At 39.4% G+C, this 23,473-nt stretch overlaps 1 protein-coding gene and 1 pseudogene across 2 annotated transcripts in view; one reads left to right on the top strand and one right to left on the bottom strand.

The window, feature by feature from the left end:
- Positions 1-1,040: 1,040 nt before the first annotated feature.
- LOC134385810 (large ribosomal subunit protein eL34-like) lies at positions 1,041-1,427 on the bottom strand (annotated as a pseudogene).
- Positions 1,428-2,062: 635 nt separating this feature from the next.
- The window catches only part of PDGFC (platelet derived growth factor C), a 199,109-nt gene continuing 177,698 nt past the window's right edge, over positions 2,063-23,473 (top strand). Inside the window, exon 1 of one of the 2 annotated variants that reach the window (XM_063108641.1) lies at positions 2,063-2,210. Coding sequence is in view for 1 of the 2 variants with exons in the window: in XM_063108640.1 (XP_062964710.1) it covers positions 3,081-3,204 (124 nt within the window). In the remaining variant the exon portion in view is untranslated. Of the gene's footprint in view, positions 3,205-23,473 lie in introns of both variants that reach the window. The other variant, XM_063108640.1, reaches the window with a different exon arrangement.

Below are 23,473 nucleotides of genomic sequence, written 5' to 3'. Positions count from 1 at the left end.
GTTTATTTATTATCCCCCTGTGCCAGGCTCTGTTCTAGCCAATATGAAATGATACAAAATAAAGAGTAGTCGTCACCCTTACAATCTCCTGAGAGCAAATGGATGAAATGTGCAGACACATACACACACACACACACACACACACACACACACACACACACACACACACACACACACACTCTCTCTCTCTCTCTCTCTCTCTCTCTCTCTGTGGGTGGTCAGGAAACTCAACTACATGGACATATAACAGCCTCATTTAGAAAAATCCTGATTAGAAAACTAAACTTACAAAATTAGAAAAACTAGGGAGTAATGAATTTTATCATAAATAGTTAAAATGGATTCATAAGGCATGTCTTTTATACAAGTCTCATAGTGCTATTAAATTTGGGAATACTCTCCTCTCCCTCAAAAATTTACAAAAACTCTTTGGAATATATTAATTGTGCAAATATAGATTCACAGTGGTGTCAAGGAGCTGCTAATGTGAATATAATAACAAGGCTTGTGTCCCCTGAACTGTAAATTCCTTACAGTTCAGGACTGGGCCTTATTTGGCTTTATATCCAGCACTCTGAAGATAGAAGTGGTAAAGAAATAGGACTGATTGAGTAGGAGAAGTGTGTAAAGATTTCAAAGAGGAGCCTCGCCTCGCACAATTTTAAGAGGGAAAAAAGAAGAGGACTAGATATCCCAAGGAGATAGGTCTGGTTGGTTGGCCCCAGTCATTGTTCAAGTATAGGAAGACGGCTTAGCATTTTCAGCATGACCGAGGAAGGGGCAGCTCCTGGTTTGGTCTAGTAGGAGTATGTCCCTACCTGAATGACACTCAGTGGTAGGGACATTGTTATCTTGATTTTCTGCTCCAGCCCAGGTGTCCCTGGTGGTTGAATTGTTTGCATTGACTTGTTTAACCAGAGGTTGGGTGATATTTCCGATTTGCCTGCCATGGCACTTGTTTGGCATTCATTATTTTTTTTTCTTTTCAGTTTGATTTTTTTGTTTCTTCTTTTTTTATTACTCAGAAAAACTTCATGTTTTTATTTGGCTTTCTGAATTTGAGCTTGTGCCTTCAATGCTTTCACAAGGATTTTCTATTCCTTGATAAGGAAAGCACACTTGAATCCTGTCAGGGACACATTTAGCACACATGGAATCACCATAGGCTCTGCTGACATGTTTTTTCATTTTAGATGGCATCATAAGAATTTTAGGTCCTACAGCACCAACCCCTAGAAGCTGGCCTGGGCACATGCTACATACATATGGATGTCCGTGCTTTTGCGACTTCTTTGATGTAAAGGTAGACAATCTATTACCAGGGGTTCGGGCAGCCTAGTTTTGTTAGAGGCTGTATTGCAGGACAGCCTAAGGTGGTTTGTCAAACTCTGGCCCTTTCTGAGTGCCTCCAGGAAGTCACTCCCCATAAGATATTGACCTGATTTGAATGCTGCCCAACTAGTACTGTAAACTTCACAAGGGCAGGGACTTTTGTCTGTTTTCACTGCTACAGCCCCACTCCTGAAACAGCTGACATACTAGGCATTCAGTCAATACAGCATTTGTTAAATGAATGAATGTTATTATTTTGGCTGTTTGTCTTTACTTTTGCTTCATCCATCTTGCTTCAGCTGAAATTGGAAGGAAGTTTTTGAATTCAATTTCCCTTCTTCCTTCAGACCAGAAACTCAGGCCAAGGGGGCCTTGCAAAGTCCTGTGGGAATGGGGATTCCCTAGGAAACTAAGGACAAGTCACGGCTACAGGGGACAAGAGAAGGACAGTCGCAAGAAGTTCTTGCCCACGTTTTGCTTTTGCAGCACCTTTCGCCACCCGTCGTGCTCTTTACTTGGGGTTGGGGCGCCTGGAGAAAGGTAATCGGGGACGGCCCTGCAGCACCCCCTGGCTGCGCCGGCACCTGTTGGACAGACGGTTGGCGGCCCCCGCCGGCGCGAGACGACGCGGCCCGCGGCTGCCCCTGCAGGAGGCGTCGCGCCCCCCGCCCCCCGCCCCAGCGGCCGCCCGCGGGACAGCGGCGCAGCCTCCCCCGCTTGCCCGCCGCGCGCTCCGCCCGGTTCGGCCCACGGCCCCCACCTCCCGCCTGCCGCCGAGCTGGGGGAAGGTGGAGAAGGGGAGGGGACAAGCCGGATCCTCCGGGCGGCCCCGGCCTTCCCTCTCCACCCGGTGCGGAGACGCCGTGCGGAGCCCCGAGGTTAGCGCCGAGCCCGAGGCGTGGGGCAAGGGGACGGGGGACGATTGGAGCCCCGCGGTGACCCCGAGCTGCCGAAGTCCCCTGGGCTTCGAGGAGCGGGGGACGCGCCCGAGCAAGGTGAACTTTGGTCGCGGAAAACTCAGGCCAGGTGCCGGAACCGTGCTCCGGAGGTCGGGACAGGGCGCAGGCTGCGCGCCGGGCTGGGGAGCGGCAGCCGCGCGGCCTCCCTCGCCCGCCACCGGGGCGGCCTCGGCCCGCAGCCCCCGGCCCCGCTCCGGAGCTGCGGCCCGGGGGACCGGCCGCGGCGCCGTCGCCTTGTTTCTTCCCCTCCCCCTTCGGGGGTGGGGGGTGGGGCGGGGAGAGGGGCGCCCGGAGAGCCGCATCTATTGGCAGCTTTGTGATCGATGAGAAACTGCTCGCCGCCGCCGACTTGGCTTCCAGGCTCGCTTCGCGCGACCCTTGAGTTTTCGCCTCTGTCGCGTCCCCCAAACTGACAGGTGCTCCCGGCAACTCGCTGGTGACTTCTCGCCGCTCCCCCGTCTCCCCCGCGTCCCCACCCCCTCTTTCCTCCCTCGCCTGCACCCCCACCCCCACCACTTCGGCACAGCTCGGGATTTGTTTAAACCTTGGGAAACTGGTTCAGGTCCAGGTTTTGCTTTGATCCTTTTCAAAAACTGGAGACACAGAAGAGGGCTCTAGGAAAAAGTTTTGGATGGGATTATGTGGAAACTACCCTGCGATTCTCTGCTGCCAGAGCAGGCTCGACGCTTCCACCCCAGTGCAGCCTTCCCCTGGCGGCGGTGAAAGAGACTCGGGAGTCGCTGCTTCCAAAGTGCCCGCCGTGAGTGAACTCTCGCCCCAGTCAGCCAAATGCTCCTCTTCGGGCTTCTCCTGCTGACATCTGCCCTGGCCGGCCAGAGACACGGGACTCAGGCTGAGTCCAACCTGAGTAGCAAATTCCAGTTCTCCAGCAGCAACAACAAGGAACAGAACGGTGAGTCTCTCCCCCATTCCCCCCTTTCTCGTTTCTCTGTGTGTGTTAACATTGGCATTGTGCGTTGGCGTGTGATGCACGCCAGGCTGCAAGGGTATCATCGTGGCTCTTTCCATGCAAGTGCGCGCTCCGTTCCGTTCATTGGCATGGACTTTTGGAGGTTACGTGTAGTTTGCAACTTCGGAAGCTGCTACAAAGCTCTAACCGGGCAACGTGCGTGCCACTGCAGCCGCAGCTAGAGAAGCCATTCTGGAAGCGATTGTGAACGTTAGGATCGCTCATTGCCAGAGTTAGAAGTTCAAGAACTGCATCTAAAAACGAATCCAAAATGAATGAGTCTTGGCATGTTAAAGTTTACTCAGAGTTTTTTTTTTTTTTTTCCCTAGGGGAGGTGGGGTGATGGATGGGGACTTCAGGAAATGTATCAGCCGCATTAATTGAAGCACTCTAAGTGGAAAGGCATCGATTAATCAATAAGTACATAGGAAATACAGAGGTTAAGAGGCCGAGTGGGCGTTTTTAGGAGAATTACAAAAATGTTTTACTTTTGCGCTTTAAGTTTTTCAAAAACGTGCCTTTGTATTCTGAAGTACTTACCTTTCTGGTGGTGTGTTTTTGTACGTTTTGGTGAATGACTGCTATTTTGTGTGTGCTGGAAACGACTTAATCCTGCATAGGAAATGAGAATTACTTTCAGCTTTCAAGTGTACCTGAAATGTTTAGAAAACTCTCAGATGCAAACTCTCTTGGGCTGGGATTGCACAGAGCTGGAGAAAGGCTCCTTTCATGAAGCCAGGGCAGCTTCAGGGTGTGTAATTTGCTTAGCCTCTGAACCCCATATGATTTACATCATTCAATTTCTAAACTCTTTTTCTCTTGATCTACCATTATGAAGTCATTTTTGAGAATACTTTGTAAATAGAAATTTTATACTGCACATGAAACCACAATGTTAATGTAGGCTGTCTAAAATTGGAATATTAAATACCCTGTTTACAACTGGTGGCTCTTATTCTTACTTGAAAAGAAATGAACATGTTTTTACTGCTTTGTATGTCATCTATTCTGAATGCATGGATGCTGTCACTTCACTAACAAGGCAAAATGAACACAAGCCATATACGTAGAAAATCAGAAAATCAGAGTGGATAGTACTATATTTTTAAGTAACAGTGACTTTTTCTTTACATATCGGGGTGTTTCAAAGCTTCAGCTTTGAATTTAAACTCTATAAAATGCTCATTCTTAAGAAAGCAAAGAAATTTCTAGAATACAAAAACAGATAAAATAAGGATTCCTGAGATTTTTATAGACATTATTTGTATTTGTTGCTTATTCAGCGAGACACAGTATCACATTTATCAGCCAATGTGGTTGCTTCTTACAACTTGCTAATGTGATGGCACATGGCACCTGCAGGCTCCTTGAGCTGCTGATCAAAGGGCAGCCTAGGGATCTATCTCTAATCACAGGAGCTGCAGAGGGCTGGGGGAAAGTGATCAAAGGAGCTACAGCACCAGCTGTACCCTGGCAGGAAACAGATCAGACCAACCTTTATTCTACCTCATGTAAAATAAATGTGCAGTTCAAAATACTGCTTCTTACCAGACAAACTTTTCCATAATGACAACAATGCACAATATTCCCGGCTTCTGCCTCCTATTTGTTATTGTTCCTGTCCCATATCATTTCTCCTGTTGCCTTGTCTCATTAAGCCTGTCCTAACATCTCCCCGATTCCCTTTCAATCTGTGTCCTTCTTTGTCCTTTCCTTGTAGTTCTCTCTTGTGATCTACATGCTATCATCACTTTGTAATGGACCCCAGAGCATGTGGCAGCATGTGGCCATTGGCCACTTTACCAAGTAGGTTCATACTCTCAGGAGAGATGAGTTCATTAAGTCAGTACAACCACATTCTGTTGCCATCTGAGGCTGGGCCATTTCCATTCCTAAGCTGCATGATGCTAAAAATAGCCTGGTTGTTTCCTAATCTGTGGGCAGAGGATTGGGCTATGCTTGGGGGTTGGACTATGTTAAGGTTGGCAGCAGGAAGTAACTGGAAGTAGAACTCTTCACCTTGTAATTTTTAGCCTACAGAGATGTGGGACTGGCCAGCACTAGGGGGCAATATAGAGCTATTTTCCTGCACATGCTCAGGTTGATTTTTAAGCTTCATTAAAGTTTCCAGAATTGAGGATAACAGGTGGGTGCTGAAGAAGATCTCCCTGGAATGTGACCAGATTTGCTGCAACTATTTCTTCTTCTTCTTCTTCTTCTTCTTTTTTTTTTTTTTGACTTTCACAGTTTTCATTTCCTTATGTGGGTATTTTTCGCTCTCATATTGAGTTACAGTTGATTTTTGATTGCCCTATTACTCCCTCCATTTTGACAGTTGTCCAGTTCTTTAAATACAAACCCTTCCCGAGGATACCATGTAGAAATTTCTATTGACCCAGTCTGTGCATTGTGTCATTTTATTAAAGGTCTTCTAAGCGCCAAATATGAAATGCCCAAACTGATCTGTTGTGACTTATAGATGCTCATTCTGTTTTCAAGGACCCCTTCCCATAATACTCTCTTTTCTTGAGTATTCCAAAGTCTCAAATGGTGTTTACTCTGTCAAATCCCTAGGACTGCTCTATTTCAGACTGCTCTATTTCTAACTTGGTGTCCTAGGAGCTGTTTTAAATGGAAATTGATTGCTATAGCCAATGCTATATACATGGAGTTAGACTGGGACATGTGGAGATGATTCAAAATTAGTTTTGAAGGATCAATGTCATTTACTCTATTATTAGTTACCTGGTTTTTAACCTACTATTGGATTGCAGTTCTTGTTATTTTACTGTAAAAATAGCTTTATCCTCCAATATTATAAGTTGCTTTCGTGTACTTCATTCTTAACCTTACTTCTAACCTGGAAGTCTCACACATAAAACACGGGTCTCCAGATTTAACATAAAGAAAGAGATAAGAGAACATGGGCTTGCTCAGAGGGTTTCTAGCCTGTGAACTTTTTGCGTGACCATGGGAACAACAACAACAACAACAAAAAACTAGTATCTGTGCTCACTGATTTTAGATGAGTGTGCCCACCATGAAATGACTAAGATCTGGGATGGTGCTTCTCGGTTGTAGCAGAAGGAATCATAAGCATTCAGAAACAAAGCAAAACAAAGCTTACTTTGTCTATTGCATATAACCCATACAGATGGCAATCACAAGGTTGGTGGTGGAGTAACGCCTCTTCTACTTTGTGTCATTGGCGAGTGATTTTAATTTCCTTCTAGACCTGGAACATGTTTCTTATTTTTCTCATTTTCTTTAACCATTTTGAGTTTCGATTTGGAATATGCCACCATTAGTTAGGGTTAGCCTTATGAACATCAATTATTGTATGTGCTCTTTTCCTCAAGGGCTTTTGTGGCATGTGTGGCAATTTGCTTTGGGGACAAATGAACCACTAGTAATGCCTTTTTGCCTGTATCTTGTGTTTATGGATTTTCTGTCTCTTTTAAGTTGCAGGTTTCTCTTTCTTCCAATGCCAGTGTGCCTGTGTCTATAACATAACTCTGCCCATCCCAACCCCTGCCCTTTCTAGGGGGCAGCTTCAAAGCCTAATGTTACTAAAAAAGAGATAACCTTTGAAATAGTATTCAACAGTAAATAGGCTTTAACAGAGGACTGAAGGGACTTTCCTGCAAGTCTCTCTTTAAGTTTTAGTGCATGAACTCTGTGACGTTTACTTTTGTTGTTTAGACGCTTTTTTTTTTTTTACTTCCCCCTGGTTCTCTATTGTGTTTGAGATAGCTGAGGAAGCTGAATAAGTAAAGTATCCTTACGTAATGATGAATTTAAATTTTATTTTTCATAATAGGTGATTTTAAAAGGCCCATTCTATTATATGGTAACTTTTTCTCCCTTACCAACTGTTATCTTTTATATTTAATTTACTCTGCATTTACCTCTAAAAGGCATTCAGCAAGTACAAAGATCTGCAGGAAGCTTTAGGGACTAGTATATCATTTGTTAAGTAGTTGTAAATAAATGGTAGGATCTGACACTAAACTTTCCCCAGTGATGTCATCTTGTAGAGCTCTGTCTCAGGCATGGAAGTCTTAGCTTTGTCTATTCTTATCTCAATCTGTTTGAAACTATCTTCTTACATATTTTCTTTATATTTGCTTCTACTTCATGTTTTTCAACCTTTATAGTGCTAAGATCCTAAGTTTTATCTGCGAACTTTCACACAATTTGTAGAAAGAAAATTCTAATGATAATGTGATATGTTAAATATATAGTAACGAATCAAGACATTCATAATGTCCATACCAAAAAAAATGTTTCTAAGACTGCTAAAATTTTCTCCATGGGTTTCTATTTGCATTAACTTAAATGGTAGAGATCATAATCAAAGTCCCTTCATTTACTTACTCTAATTTTAATGTTTCCAATTGCTTTATTTGAAAGCCTTATACACAGCCAGAATAACTATATAACTCTATATAATTTCTATATCACTCATTTATTGAATGATCTCTATGTTATATTATTTTTCTCCACCAGTGCCTCCAACTGTGATTTTTTCCAACTCTCCTTTTTCTATCTCCTAAGGGTGCTTCTAGTGATTGGTTTTCAGTTGGTGTGCACCAGTACTAACTACCATACTGATTGTTAGAATATTGAAATATTTCCAATGAGAGGTGAAGGAGCTAGTGCTACTCTTCCAGGACAAATGGACTGACCATCTGATGAGCCAGAAACTACAATGTCCAGCATACCTCAAGGCCTCTAGGATACCAGTGCAACCTTGCTGGCCTCTGTCCTGATTGACCATTGTTCCTGCCCTACTGATTGTTAATGATTTTACACTTTTAGTTGTGGACAATTTAGTTCATATTGGCATTAAAACTTTTATCTCTTTTCTTGCCTGTTTGGTAGCTCAGGCCGACACATGGCCTGAAGGACCTATAATAAGGAAGGGGTGTGCGTTCTTTCAAGCCTCCTTCCTGTAGCTCTTTTGGTTTTAGCTCCTCAAGGGTGGGGCCTGGGATGAGAGATGGGGAAAGTGGACATGGCACCCTGGGCAGGGGATAACAACCCTGAATTGGTTGTCCCTGCCTCTCTGGCTAACAGTGATCAGCTGCTTTTTCATGGGTAGCACTTTCTTTCATCTGGAGTATATGGATCACCTCCTCAGAGAGGTCTTTTTTCTGACCACTTAATCTGCATTAGCCACCTCTCACTATTTCATCAAGGTTAAATAAGTGCATAGCTCTTATTACACTTTAATATTCTGCTTCTTGTTAACTAATTAATTAATTGTCTACCCACCCCCACCCTTAATAGAATTAAGTTACTTGAGAGCATGGGCCTTGTCTGACTTGCTCTCTATAGGAGCTTCAGCACCAGGAACAGGATATGGTACATAGTGCGTGCCCAATAAGTATCTGTTGATTGGTTCTAGATGTAGTGTCTTATTAGAGTAAGACTATGGTGTTTACTATAACAGCAAGCCATCTTTTAAGATGTCTTTTTACTCTTGGAACTTCCACACTGGAACTTTTTTCACAGGGAGATAAACTTGTTATGTATTGGTAGAAGTGGGATGTGCCAGTCAAGGTACTACTTTTATAGTCTTCGTAAATATACCAATTTACCAAGTGAGCATGTACCAAGCAAGTGGGCAGGTTTCCTACAACTGGTGTGGTGAATCTCTTAAAAGTGCCATTGCCCTGCATACTCTTATATTTTCAGAAGATGAGAAATTGTTTTGTGATATGGACCAAAGATTCTTGAGAACGGTGAATGGTGAATGGATGAGAAGCCTCCAAAACCTGTGCTTTGCATATTTTACTGTGGCTCATGGATAACTTATACAGGCTAGAAGTCAGTAACAAGTATGGTGCATGGAATGTTAGAGATGGAAGAATCCTGAGAGCCTCTACTTACTGGAGTGCAAATTGAAGTGAAGTGAATGGAAGTGACTTTGTCAAGGTCGCTCTCTTGAGTGCAACAGTTTTAAACTGCAGAAGTGGTGATATATTTTTCCTTATGTGAGAACCAATTAGGTAAATGGAATTCTGCTTTCAAAATTCAGACACTTTTTATAGAAGTGTTTTTTTTTTTTTTTTTTTTTATGTTAAGGGGTTGCATGCTTTCCAGGTTGTGAGGTAAGGTGGGAATCCATTGCTCCTAAAACATGATTTACAAGAACACTAAGGAAAACAAGCTCATAATAATTATGTTAATTAAATGGAGCAGATAATCTGTCTAATATATTTTTTAATACTACTCTTGCTGTAGAAATCTAATAATTTGGCAAATGACTGGGAATACTACCTTTAGAATTGTTATGTGTTAGAATCTTATTTTAAGTGGGTATACCAGGTCTAAAGATGAATGTTTATTTTAATATTTTGGTTTATTAATTGATGATAATACAGAGGATGTTTGACATTGGCATGCAGGATTCCACAAAGGAGTTTTCTCTTTTTTTGGAATAATTTCAACATCTTATTTAGCAGTGTGTCTCAGTGGTAAAAGAATCATAAAAATGAATAAATAATCATGTTTAGTGAACTCTAGGCACAACCTGTTATTCTTTTGAAATGAATTTAATGAGTGACCTTAACTTTTATTTACACTGTATTATATAGGATATTCTATTGAGAAGTTTACATTTGTCTTTAAGTTCAAAAGCATTGGAAAATAAATACATAGCTGTGGACTTGAATGGCTTGCCTAAAACAGTATTAATTTACCTTTTAAAAAATTTTGTTTATAAAGTTTCTAAATGTGAGAACAAAAAGAGCTAAAAATTATAAAGAGGAGCTTTAATAATTACACTTATCATTAAAGCCAAGTTGTTACAGGTGATATTTTGGTAGCATTAACTCATTTTGTTTTACTTTATGAGAATACATTTAAATTTAGTGTATATAATTTTATGTCATCAGACTTCACATTAGACTTCATGTGCCATCTTCAAACAGGTATTTCTAGTCCCCTGGTAACTGAGTAGCCTCTTCCCTGGACATTAGCCTTATTTCTAAACCAAACCATCTTTGCCAGCCTGGCTTCTCTCATTTTGCTTTATTGGTGTTCTGCTTAAATCCTTTTTTGTTTTCAAACTAGGATTTTTTTTTTGTACTTGGTTTTTTCAAATAGTAGTTGAGTCATTTCTCAATCAAATGAGGTGTGTATTGGGTTGTTGCTGGGGTTTGGGGGCAGAAGCAAAGTGGCAGTCTGGTTCCTTGAGAAAAAATCAACATCCCCAGAGAGCAGAGGCACATTCATGCCACGTGCAACAATACAGATTTGCCCTGCTACTTTGTACACTCTGTACTGATAAATCAATGAGAGAGCTACCAGGAAGGACACCATCAGGGGCATTTGGATGCATTCTTTGGGGGTTGGATGGGTCTAAAGGGCTCTGAGTGAGCTTTATAGTTTTGTAATGCTTAATCATGACTCCCCAGGATTACCTTTTAGATTTCACATTTGTGCTCAATGTTTGCAGATAGTATACAGTTTATCTTTATAACCTCCCCATGGGGTATTAGGAAAAACACAGAGGCTTCACTGGCTAAGTAGCTCAGCGAAGGTCCCACAGCTGGTAAATGTTTGGACCTAGGTCTGACTCCAAGCCAGGAGTCAGGGCCACGTGCCTCTTCCTTCGTAAGTTTAATGGTTTAATGTTTTATTAGAACGTTGTTTTCATTCAGCAAATATTTATGAGCATCTGCTCTTTGCTAAGCTTTGCCCTAGGTGCTGGGTACACAAAGAAGGAGATGCAGTCCCTGCCCTTGAGAAACTCGTTCTGAGAAGGATTGCAGACCCTTCCTTTATCTCATGGTCTATTGGTTTTGTGCCCAAAGTGCTATGGGGAGATAGAGAGCTTTATTTCACTTCAAAAATCCTCTGTTGATTTACTAAATGGTTGATTTTGCCTGGAAAGGAAGTTCAAGGAGACAGGTTCCCCAAGAGGAGGTGAAGTTGAAGTGGGTCTGAGAGGGAAAAAGAGGAAAGCATTCTAGGCAGAGGGAACAGCCTGAATAAAAGAATTGAGGCATGAAAAGGCTGTCATGGGTGAGAGACAAGAAAACTTGAGAGTACTGAGTATGAATAGAGGTAGGAAAAAATTAGGTAGGTGTCCTGGACTTCTGTGTTCAAAGGCCCTGATGATGTTCGCAGTGTGCGCTTCCTGCGGGGCTGGCAGTTAACACACAGAACAAAAGAAGAAGTTGTCTTCATGTTTAAGATTCAGTCAGAACCTTTTATTTTCAGTAATTTTCTAAGCAGTCATGCTGTAGCAGAGTTCTGCTTTGGTGTGTGTAGTTAGCTGCTTATTGCTGGAATTCTCTTAAAGTCATTAGGCTTGTTTGGGAGTTCTGAGCTGGTTAAAAGGGCAGGCTGCACAGCCTCAGTTCCACTCACATAAGCTCTGCCAGTGTCCACACTACTCAATGTTGCCTTCTTTATGTAAACAAAGAGCTATTCTCACACTTCATTCACAAAATGGATGGCACGCGGAGGCAGGGCGAGAGATCACGAGGCTGTGATAGGAGGAGGCGGCTCCCTTCACACGGGATTAGTTGAATGATGCTGTTACATTGCAGGCAAAGAAAACAGACTTCATATTTTTAGGGCAAAGGATTTCAAGTGTTCTGGAAAATTGATTTCTATCAGATTAGTCTACATCGAGTAACTACATCATTTCTTTGGTGAAGTTCATTCTGGTCCCTTGTATACAGTGCTAGTAATATTTTGAGGTATTTAAGGATTTGAAATGACTGAATTCTCTTGGTGGATGTGCTATCTTGATACCTGGTCATCTTTTGAAGCTCTGCTATTTGCATCCTAGGAAATCCTTGTTCATGAGTGAATATAACTTTAAGCATTTCAGTGTTTGCAAGATAGAAATATGCTTCTGTGCTTACGTATGCCCAGCTGGCCATTGCACCTGCCTTTTGAGTCACTACAGAGATCAGAAACCATTAACAACACAAATTGGACTTAATATGGTACTTACCTCATGTTGTTTCTGGCAGTTACTTTTTGCTGAGTATTTATAATGACATCTGTCTTTTAAACAGTCATATTATTTATCTATTTTTTTTTTTCCATTGAGGAATAAATCACAGCTTGTTTCCCATACTGCCACGCATATTCATAGTCTGGGGTGATTAGAAATGCAAATTGGGAGTTATTAAAGCTTTATCATTTCTTTTCTCTGTGGCAGCAGGCAATGTTTAAAATCACTGTGCTAAGAAGGAACATTTGTTTAAAATGTAAGATGTGAACAAATGAGAAGAAAGAAATATTCAGTTCCCTTACTAGAAATTTCTTACTGGGTTTGGGAAAAAGAGGGAACCCGCAGTGTTCATTTCTAATTTATCCTACTTTAAATCTGAGACATAATGACAGGTAGGGTGCAGATAGTTTAAGAACATAGGAAAAACACGGTAACACTTAGTGTTTTCAAATTGCTCTATGGAAACATACTAAACACTCTTTCATACTTGAGTGTGATTTGCTATTGGATTACCCATTCAAAGGACAGATAAAATGCATCTGGATTTCTTGTGGTAATTGGTGGATATGTGAACACCATAAAAACAAGAAAAAAGTTGGATAATGCTGTTATGAGAAGCATAGATCTGTACATCCATAGCCAAAGGTGGGACGTCCTGGAGGCAGATCACCTCTCCTGAAAATATGAGGTTTCTTCAAAAAGTTCATGGAAGGATTCATATTATCTTTTATTTCAATTTTTCTGAATTTTAATTGAATTTTTTGAAGAACCATCCTATGTTCCTGTTGTAGACATTAGGGGATGCTTCCTATTCAATAAGCAGCTATTTCTGTGTAACTGAATTTTGTTACTGAGTTTACTTTTATTTATAAACAAATGTGCACAATTTCTGAAGCTCTACACATGAAAATGAATTGCTTCTACCATACAAGAGATTAGACCTTATAGTACACTAGCATTTTTATAGTTTCAGATGTAGTTTTATATATATTAGCGACATGTATGATTGGCTCAACTGTATCTTTGCTTTCTGTTAGTTACTGTAGTCAAAGTTTTCTGACTGTTTCTAGAAAAAACAGTCATCTAAAAATAGAAGATGTTTCCCAGGCCAGAATCTGACAGGATATTGAAAGATGCTGAGTTTAGATACCTAATTGATAAATGCTAACCCTTTAAAAAGTGTTTATCATCCCTGTTTTCTTGAGAATATTACCAGGCTTGAGGTTTAAAGCCACGATTAAGGATGTAAAATTAGGATTTAAATCATCTCTCTGTTTATTAAATTTTTTTTCTTCATGGTGGAAAATGTATCTTTAATCTGTACCAATAACTTTTAATAGGCATCAGTTGGGCACACCATTAAACTAACTACTTTAAAATGGTTTCCTTCTAGAACTAACATTTATATCCTAGGAAATCAATTAGGGTGTCTGGATTTCATATTGCCCTTGCAATCTTCATTTACAGTCATTTTTGAATGGCCAGCCTACCATAGCAAAATACTCAGAGGTGCAAATCTTCTGGAAGAAGTGAAAATGCCACACTTTTACTTGGAAAAAATGGAAAAATAGGACTTCTTTAATATATCTACCAAACGTTTAGAACTGCATAAAGCACAGGAAATACTTCTGGTGTGTGGGAATGTGTGGTGTTTCAAAACTACAAACATTGTTCTGAAAATTTCCCCGGTAGTGGTGAATTATATGAGACCACGTCCATCTAAGGAAGGCTTGTTTAACTAGCTTGTGGTTCTGGGCCTCATTCAAACACTCTTAAACAAAATAAAGGGAATGGATGTAATAACTTCTTTATGGAAAGGCCATAAAAAGCTACAGGGCCATGTAAACAAATTGGGTCATTTACTAGATGTTTAAGTGATAGATTTGCAGTCCAAATTCAGGGGTGTGTATTATGTTTTATAGGACCGTGGCCATGTTCTACCTTGAGAATGGGGTTACAAGCTTATTTTTTGTTTGTTTGTTTTTGTCTACTGCATGGAAACCCATTATTGCTATATTACACTGCAGTTTGAAAACATATCTAAAATTTTGAGCATTTACATTTAAAAATCAGTTCAGCTTTGAAAAATTGTTAGAAACTCTCATGTGAAAAGTTGAAGTTGACCTGATTTTTAGTAGCACTGGTCTCTGTTCAAGGAAAATAAGATGATTGAAATTGAAATTTTCCTTCTGGGCTCAGACATGTCTGAACTAATTGTAAAATAATTGTTCTGGTTTTCAAGAGCAGACTCATAACTACAACTATGTAAAATAGAAATCCAACAACAGTGATGATTTACAGTTATTGTAACTCTGCCAGTCTTACAATAAAACCTCTATTATAACGAACCTAGTGTGACATTCATTTGTTGTATTTGAGAAGTAGGTAATAAGTCCTATCCCAAGTTGTCCTGCTTTTAGAGGAGGTGCTTTATTGCATTAGGATACTAATTTACTTTCCCTGAAATTGGGTATGAGGGTTGTGCCAGAACAGTTCAATAAAGGGGAGTTGGTGGGTGGGAATATATACGGAGTGCTGCACATTAGTAGTCATTACTAGTGGCAGTGGAGGCAGAAGTAAATTGAAGTGATCAAGGGAAACTAAATTTCTGTGTCTATACCATAACATTTACTCATTCTGTAACTTCTCTCAATCATGGTTAGCTCATTTGGCCTTAAAGGAAGTGATTGTGTAAGAAATCTTTAGTGAAAATCAATGGGCCTTTCTAAGTTTTAAAAACTGATGGCATCATACCATACTGGCAACTTCTAAGTGTTAGAGCTGGAAGTTTGGCAGCGGAAATAACTGCTCCAGCTCCACAGGCTTAAAAAACAACAGACAATGATGGATTTTACAGTTTCTATGTAATGTGTGACTTGCTATTTCCTTTTTTTTTTTTTTTTTAATGAGTAACAGGGCTAGATGACCTTAAGTCTGTGAAGATACCTAAGACCTGTCGTACTCATTCACCTCTTTTATATAGCTGTGTACCTCAATAAAAATGCTCAGAACTCAGATGTATACCACAAAGTGATACAAGTACTTTCCTTAAACTGTGAGGCACTGTGGAAAGTGCACAGCCCAGTTACACTTAGTCGTTGCCTTCAAGCAGGTCATAGTCAAAGGGGGAAATAAGACATGCAGCTACTTATAATGCAGAATAAAAAGTGATAGAGGGTTGGTAGGAATTCCAAGAAAGGCAAGATTATTTACAGCTGAGCCATTAGAAAAGGCCAAGATAAATTGTTAGGGGACGGGTATATTTTGAACAAAGGGGCCTAGAAAGATGAGCAACATGTGTCCATGCAGAATCGAAGGTAGGGTAAGATTTTAGAAGATGGGAATCTGGTGAGCAAATATGCAGAGTAAGGAAGTATGGGAAATTCTGGCCGTCGAAGGTGTAGTTTGTTTTGACCAAGACCTCAGAGATTCAGTGGGCAGGGCACTGGAAATAGGAGGCAGAAAAAGAGGAACAGCGATGGGTTACTTAGGCTTGAGTAAACAGCCAAGTGAGTCTTCATGCCTCGTCATGAAGTCCATTATTGGCTCTCCTATCCCAGCTACTCAGGCAGCCAGATTATGAATAAAATCTGATTCCTGATATTGTGTAGCAGACAGAGTCCGAACGGAGGTTGCTGAAAAGTGAAGAATAAAGATAGAAGGAAAAGGAAATCCCACATGAAGAAATTCCCTTAAGGAGGAGACAGTGAAGGAGAGAAAAACAGCCTTTAGGCAGGTGGTAGAGAATGCTAAGGAAGGAGAGCAGAAAAGTCAAGGCATTTGTCCCAAAGTGTAAAACACGACATGATTCAAGAAAATGAGGACCAGTGAACAGCCTATGTTTTCAAGGAAAAGCCTATGATTTTTTAAACACTGATAAAAACCAAAACAAAACCTTCAGCGTAATGAGGCCATGTGGAAGAATGGTTATAAAGCGCTGAGACATCAAGAGGGAAGGAGATACAGAAGTGGTTCCAGAACGGAGGGAAAGAAAGAGGTAAACACGTGTGGTGTTTGTTTGCTTGTTTTGTGGGTTCAGGGGGAGCCCGAGTAGAGTAAAAGGTTAAACATGTAGGAAGACAGAAGACTCCTGGCCTCCAAGTTTCTTGTACAGTTGCTTTGGAAGACAGGTGAAATAACTGCAGAGCAACAAGCAACATGTCGAATTACTGCAACGAGAACTAAGCACACCTGGTAGAGAAGTAGGACATCAGTTTTGGAGGAAGTGAGCCTTGTGACAATTTTTTGACAAGGGAGGGAGGGAGAGGAGGTGCAGGAGCAAATTTAGCAGTGGTTCCCTCACAGTGGAGTTGGGTAAATCGCTACGATGATATTTTTGTCCAGCCTAAAGACAACCGTAGAGGTATAATTAATATGAGAGGAGAGATAACAAAAATAGGTGTTTTTGCTTGGCATGTCCATAGTATGTTAAAAAAGTACGTCTATACCTAAATTAGCAAGGACTTTGAGCTTATAAAAAGCTTCAGAGGTTAAAAAGGAACTATGTAAATTCAAATATATGACTGCTATAATGACCCTTACTTTCCTTTTTGACTCTGATGCCCTTGCAAGTGTGTCCTCAGGAACCATAGAAGATAGGGAGAAAACCACCACAAGCCTGCTTGGGTTCCTGCTATGGAAGCTCTAATGTCTGTTGCGAGCACTACATAGGGTTTTTGTTGTTTTAACAGTAATTAAAGCCACATAGAATTTGTTGGGGTAGGTCCAAGTTGCAGCAATTATTTGCTCAAGAGAACATACCTCAGTATGCATGTGTGCACACTGTGCAAAGACAGCTGTTTTCTGTGTCCATTTGCACAGTTGGGATTGTGTGGGCTTCTTTCATGGATAAGCTTACTTTATGTTCCTATAATCACTGGTAACATGTATGTGGAACTGGTCTTTTGAATAACCAGACCCTTGGGTTATGATCAAAACACAAGTTTATTTTTGTAGCTCCTGAATTTTATTGAGCAGAGGAAATCTTTTCCTACCTCAGGATGAATATTCCTGAAAGACCATGGCTTTTTAGCTTGCTCTTAAGTGATAGAGTTCTAGAGTAATTTCCGATATAAACACCCTTACAATTCAGAAACAAGAATGCCCAGTCCTTTGTAATAACTAAAACACTCAATGTGACAGCCTTGGATCTCTTCATTGCCTACCTGGGCCTGCTCCCAACTGGAGTGGGGGAAGCCGTGGAATGGAGGACATAGGATCCTTGATGTGTCTAAGGGATTCAGCATTCACAGAACAGCATCTGGCCATTTCCTTTGAAAATATGCATATGGGGCCGGCCCCGTGGCTCACTCAGGAGAGTGCGGTGCTGGTAGCGCTGAGGCCGTGGGTTCAGATCCTATATAGGGATGGCCGGTGCACTCACTGGCTGAGCGTGGTGCAGACTACACCATGCCGGGGGTTGCGATCCCCTTACCGGTCAAAAAAAAAAAAAAAAAAGAAAATATGCATATGGAAGATAGCTTTCTTATTGTCACTGAGATGTCCTGGCACCTGTCTTGTTAGCACCTCGGTTCCATTGTAACATTCAAATATACATATATTTAGAGGGCTTCCTATTTCGCATAGTTTGGCTTGCTTTTAGCACTCCAAGTCTGAAAATGCAGCTTTAAACTAATAACTTTTATTCTTCTTAAATATCATTCCTTTACGGAAATTCAAAATGTATACCACAGTAGATTAAAAAAGTACAGAAGTGTTGTCAAGCTAATGAGTGAATATAAACATTTCTATATTTAGATAAAATATATCTTTAGGTAAAATAATTATACTTGTTATAAATATTGTTTGTGATTTCTGCATTCTCACTGCCATTATCCCAAGTCAGGTGCTGGTTACCTATGGCCTGAAGTGTGGCAAAAGTGTCCTTATTTATAAGTCAATCATTTATAAGAGGTTAATGCCTGAATATCTTCCTGAAGTAGAGTTCTGGTTGTGTCTACTCCAGTCAAGCTTGGATTGGTGCTTTGCAAACTGTAATGTACATGCAATCACATGGGGATCTTATTGAAATTCAGATCGTGGTTTAGTAGGTCTGGGGTAGGGCCCATGAGTTTGCATTTTAACAAGCTCCCTAGTCATGCTGATGTTGCTGGACTGAGGACCAAACTTTGAGTAACGAGAGTCTAGTTTACGGTTCTTTACTGTGACCGCACCTCAATCTTTCTAATAAAAAGATTGCACAAAGCTGATCTCTACTCACCACAGAGGTTGCCATTTTCCTGTCTCCATGACATCGCCCTTGCAACTCTTTTAACCAAGAATTCAATCCAATAAACTCCAAGTGCCTTTTGTTCTAATTACCTTGTCATATCTTGGAAACAAAATATGGTTCTTTCTGTACTTGATGTTCGCAATCAGTGTGGTTTGTTTATACACTAGAGATATACATAGAATGTTAAAGGATCCCAAGGATGCTCTACTTTCCAGGTAGGAAAGGCTTTCTAATGAGGTCATTTAAGTTAGGTCTTGAAGAATAAAGAATTCACCAGAAAAGGAAGAGGGAAAGAAGGCATACACTTGTGAGAGAGCACAGAGTCTATTAAAAAAATGAACACTTTATGGTGGGAAATAAGATTGAGAAAATTGTTCATTAATTAGGAAAGGCTTGGTCTGACATATTAAGGAGCATGTTCAGATGTCATAAGATCCTAGGGCAGAACTGAAGGATTTTGGCTGATGAATAATGTATACAACCTTCTGCATTAGTTCTTGATAAGAGCCTATCTTTTCCTCTATTTTCTTATTTTTATATCCATAACAGAACAGTAAATGTTCATTGAAAAAGCAGATTTGTTCTTTGTTTTTATTTTATTTTTAATAAAAATAATTTATTTTTATTAAAAATAAATTATTAATATTTTTTAATATTTATGTTACATTTTTTATATTATTTCATTAGCAAACAGTATTTTTCCCAGCCTCACTGAGTATAATTGACAAATAAAAATTAATATATTTACCATGTACATGTTTTAATGCATGTATACATTGTGAGATGATTACCCCAAACCGGCTAATTAATTCATCCATCACTTCACATAGTTATCTTTTTTTTATGGTGAAAACCTTTAAAATATACTTTCTTAACTCATTTCTAATATATAATTGTTTGTTTTCTACTTGTTTTTGTTTTCTCCCCCTAAAAGATCCATCAGGATGGCTGTAAAGGACAGAGAAGCTAGAGGCTGGGACAGCAGTTTAAAGGCATTTGCAACAGTTCAGATGCCTGGTGATGAGAAAATGGCCCACTTAGCTGGTGCCTGTGGTGTAGAGTGGAAGGAGAACAGTCGCCTCTCCTTGGCTCTGCATGTCCAAAGCCACATGGATTTAAAGCCTGACCTGACTGGTGCCCCCCTCCCACAAAGCCTTCCCTATTTCTCTGAGACTGGCATATCTACCTTCTCTAAACTCCCATAATAGTGCAGAACTGGCCACTTTCTACCTTGGATTCTAATTACATGTGTCTTACCTCTCATAATTTTCAAGTGTCAGAGAATAAAATGTTGACTAAGCTTTAGCATGGTGCCGCATTGAGTGGTAGATCTTTTAAGTGAAGTGAAAACAGCTCACTTAGACCCAATACAGCCTGTTCTGTTGTGGAGTTGGCATCTGGTGTCATAAATCATCATTGATGGGCTCGAAAGGAGTCATATGCCTCATTTCACAACCACAGGATGCAACTAATGTCTGGCCTCAATTTGAGGAACTAAAAGAAGATGCACTGGAGGGCCTCAATCTTTCTGCTTAGATTGAGTAAAATTAATGTACAAGGAACCTGATTGGCACAATTATAATGATGACTGCTTAGAATGTTATTTCTTCAATAAGAAAAAGAAGTGTATCATTTCCAGGAATATTATTTTTAAACAGGGAACTTTATGGTAAAGTTTTATTGCAATCAACTTATTAAAGAGAAGAACATGACTATCAAAAGTCCATTTTCAATAACTTTAAATTACTTTTATTTTGAATTGTTTCCCCTTGCTGTTCTTTCTAGCTAACATAAGATATAACTCACATGCTTTCCTATTTTTAGTTTGTTTTTCTTTATTCGCCTTGGGATGTTGAGATTGACAACTATGATTTATCTCCTGGACGGCAAAAATCTTGAAAAAGTAATTTTTTACAAAAGTCTCTCAAAGGATATATATATTTTTTTTTTTTTCTTGGAAATAAAGTTGATTTTCTCAGCTCTGATCATATGAGATTATGGGCAAGTAGTCCTTAGTTCTGGCATGTGGACAAAACAGAAGCAGACCCCGGAGAGAGAGTTCGAAATTAATGGCAGTAAGCACATGTTCACAATGCCAATATTTATGGTGTCACCACCAAATTAAAACCATAACCTCTGCTATTTACATAAGTATGGTGCCCAGACTGCATAAGTTTATGCCCATGTTTCCCAGTAAATTTAAGACAATACAAATGTTCAGGACCCGTAGAGACCAGACTATTTATTTTCACATGTGTTTTATTTTTCTCTGTGAGGGAGAGTGAATTTTCTTCACTTATATTCATCTTGAAGTCAGCCAGGATTAGAAGGAATGGCATTTAGCAGCGATGCAGACTGGCTTTGTGTTTTCATATGTAATGAATTCAGGCAATTTCATCCTGATATTCTTAGTTCCTGAGCTGGGATGAGTTAAATGTATTGATTAGTGATAGTTAACTTGGACTGCTTAGATAGATGGGTAAGTCTCTGTCTTTCATGTCTTGTACATTATTCATGCTCTTAGAAAACCTGGGTTTCACCACTTTGGGAAAAAAAAAAGCCAGACACAAATACTTTTGGTGAGAAGACATATTTTATGTCTTTTTATGACAACTTTTAAAGTATTACCATCTGGTAAATTTTTAAGAACAATAAAAATTCAGAAGCATTGTTGGGAGTACATCTTTTTGCTCTGCTTTTACAAGACAAATATATACAGTAATTTAAGTTACAGTAACTTACAACTACAGTGGTATTATTGGAAATAGGTTTGGAGAAAATAAGATATTACATTTGCTAGTGGATATGACATTTGAATGTGAATGCATGCTTAATCATCTTTTTTAACGTCCTAGACTCTTCCCAGATTCCTTCTGATGTTACCGTTAGTTGATTTTCTAGTATAGAAAACAATTTCGATAAAAACCAGATTGCTAGGTATCTTTAGTTGGTTGGCTATTTGATTTGGCTCTTTGCAAAATGGCCCTATAACTCAGTGTCAAGTGCAAGTTTTAAAAAGCAATTGGTGACTGAAAGTGACAATCTGATCTTTTGTATAAGGAGGGAGGCTTTTTCATTTCTGGGATGAAATAAAGTTTTAAAAAATAATTCCCACGTGAACCAATGAAGCTTGACTATGTAAATCCTTTTACTTAAGGGATAGAATCCAAAATATTTAAGTCATTTAACTTACTGGGTTCAGTAATTTAAACATTGTGCTTAGGTTTTTGTTGGTATTCCAAACACTGTATCATTAAGATTTCCCTTATTGTTTCCATAAAAAGACAAAATTCAGCATGTTTTCTTTGTAAATAATTGTCTTAAGCATATATAAAAGAGAAAACAAACTTTCCTTTACCATTTTTTTGTATTAATTTTTCAATGTTTTTTATGCTCGATAATTTGAAAATGATTACAGATCTTTTACTGATTTGGTGCTGAAAAACAAAAACACTGTATTTTAAATCTTGTGTAGATTAGTAAACAATACCAAGGACATTTCCTTGGTCATTATTAGAAGTTTGAGGAAGACAATTTGCTTTTGAAGTCCATTAGTAGATCAATTTATTGAGTGTTCAGTGTTAGGAATCTTATTCGTCAGGAAATGTCTTAGGCATTGGGGAGAATTGGCTTGTTTGCTATTTACATTCTAGTCTAGCTGCCAAAATTGATTTTCACATTTTGTGTGTGACTTAGGCCTTTGTACTAGAATAGATGTCAGGTTAAAGAATAGTTCAAATTTTAAAACATTCATAGATTTAGTTTCAATGCTGTCAATAATTCCAGTGAGTAATGAAAAAATACATTTTTTATTAAAATGATCTTAAAGATTTCTATTTGATTTTCTACATAATGATAAATATTGCTATCTACCTCAGTGATTTAATGAAAACAAATAAATATTACATTTCTTAACAAAATTAACAGTATCGTTATATGTCTGTGTAATAACTAACATATAATTTAGGCTAACTCCATCATTACTTTGTGACTTGAAATTCCTTGTTTCTGCTGCTTCAGTTTATTTAGGTGCAAAGAGGATCTTAGTAGAATCAGATATTTAGCAAAAGCTCCTGAAAAAAAGTTGTTTATTTGAAATAACCAGTATTTTAAAATCCAGCAGATTCATCCCTTCACCTAAATATGTTGTGTCTTTTGCTACAAACAGGGCATATTAAAACAGGTTACACCCCAAATAAGATAATATGACTAATGGTTGTCACTGTACTATTTTGGGGAAGGAAGTCTGAAGCAGAAGAATATTCCTGGGGGAAGAATTTTTTTTCCCCCTATTTAGACATTTCACTGGCAGTTTCTTTGCCCCTAAAATTTATACTTGAAATGGGCCAGAGTTTCTACATGGGGAGCATATTGGGGGCTGAGTGTATCTGTGGATTTAGGAAAGACTTAATTTGACCCCTTGTGCAATGATGTTCAGTAGAAGGCAAGGATTTCACTCTTTCCAACCAGATGGAATGTGGATTTCTAGGCTCAAGATTGTTACTAAATTAAGAAGGACCTTTCTCTGGCTAGGAAAACTAATGCTGGCTCTGGAATAGAGGCAGGGGGTGCCTTCTTTTCATTGACATATACCATTTGAATTACATTTGATAGATTAGTATCATGACCTCGGACATGGAACTAAGGAGTCCTGGTTCACTTCAGCCCCATGTGGGAGTCTCATAGGGGAAATCTGCCCTTTCAACAGATTTTTCAGTGAGAAACAAAACCATTGAGAACCCCACAATCTATTAATCACAACTTTCATGGTTAATAGTGATTTCAAAACTAAAAAATTCTGATCCTGGCATATTCACAAGCAACCATATATAACTACAGAAACATGTACATTGTGCATTCCTTTAAACTATTTGTCTATATTGAATGTAGAGGGAATGAAACCTCACAATGAAATCTGACTTAATAAATTTAGCCATAAGCTATGTTGCTTTATACTTTTTTGGAAGAAAATCTTGTTGTGTGAAGTCACTGGAATGTAA

This window comes from Cynocephalus volans, chromosome 9 (genome assembly GCF_027409185.1).
Source record: "Cynocephalus volans isolate mCynVol1 chromosome 9, mCynVol1.pri, whole genome shotgun sequence".
Lineage (NCBI taxonomy): Eukaryota > Metazoa > Chordata > Mammalia > Dermoptera > Cynocephalidae > Cynocephalus > Cynocephalus volans.
Note: the sequence above shows the minus strand (reverse complement) of the source record. Positions and strands in the feature narration are given on the sequence as shown.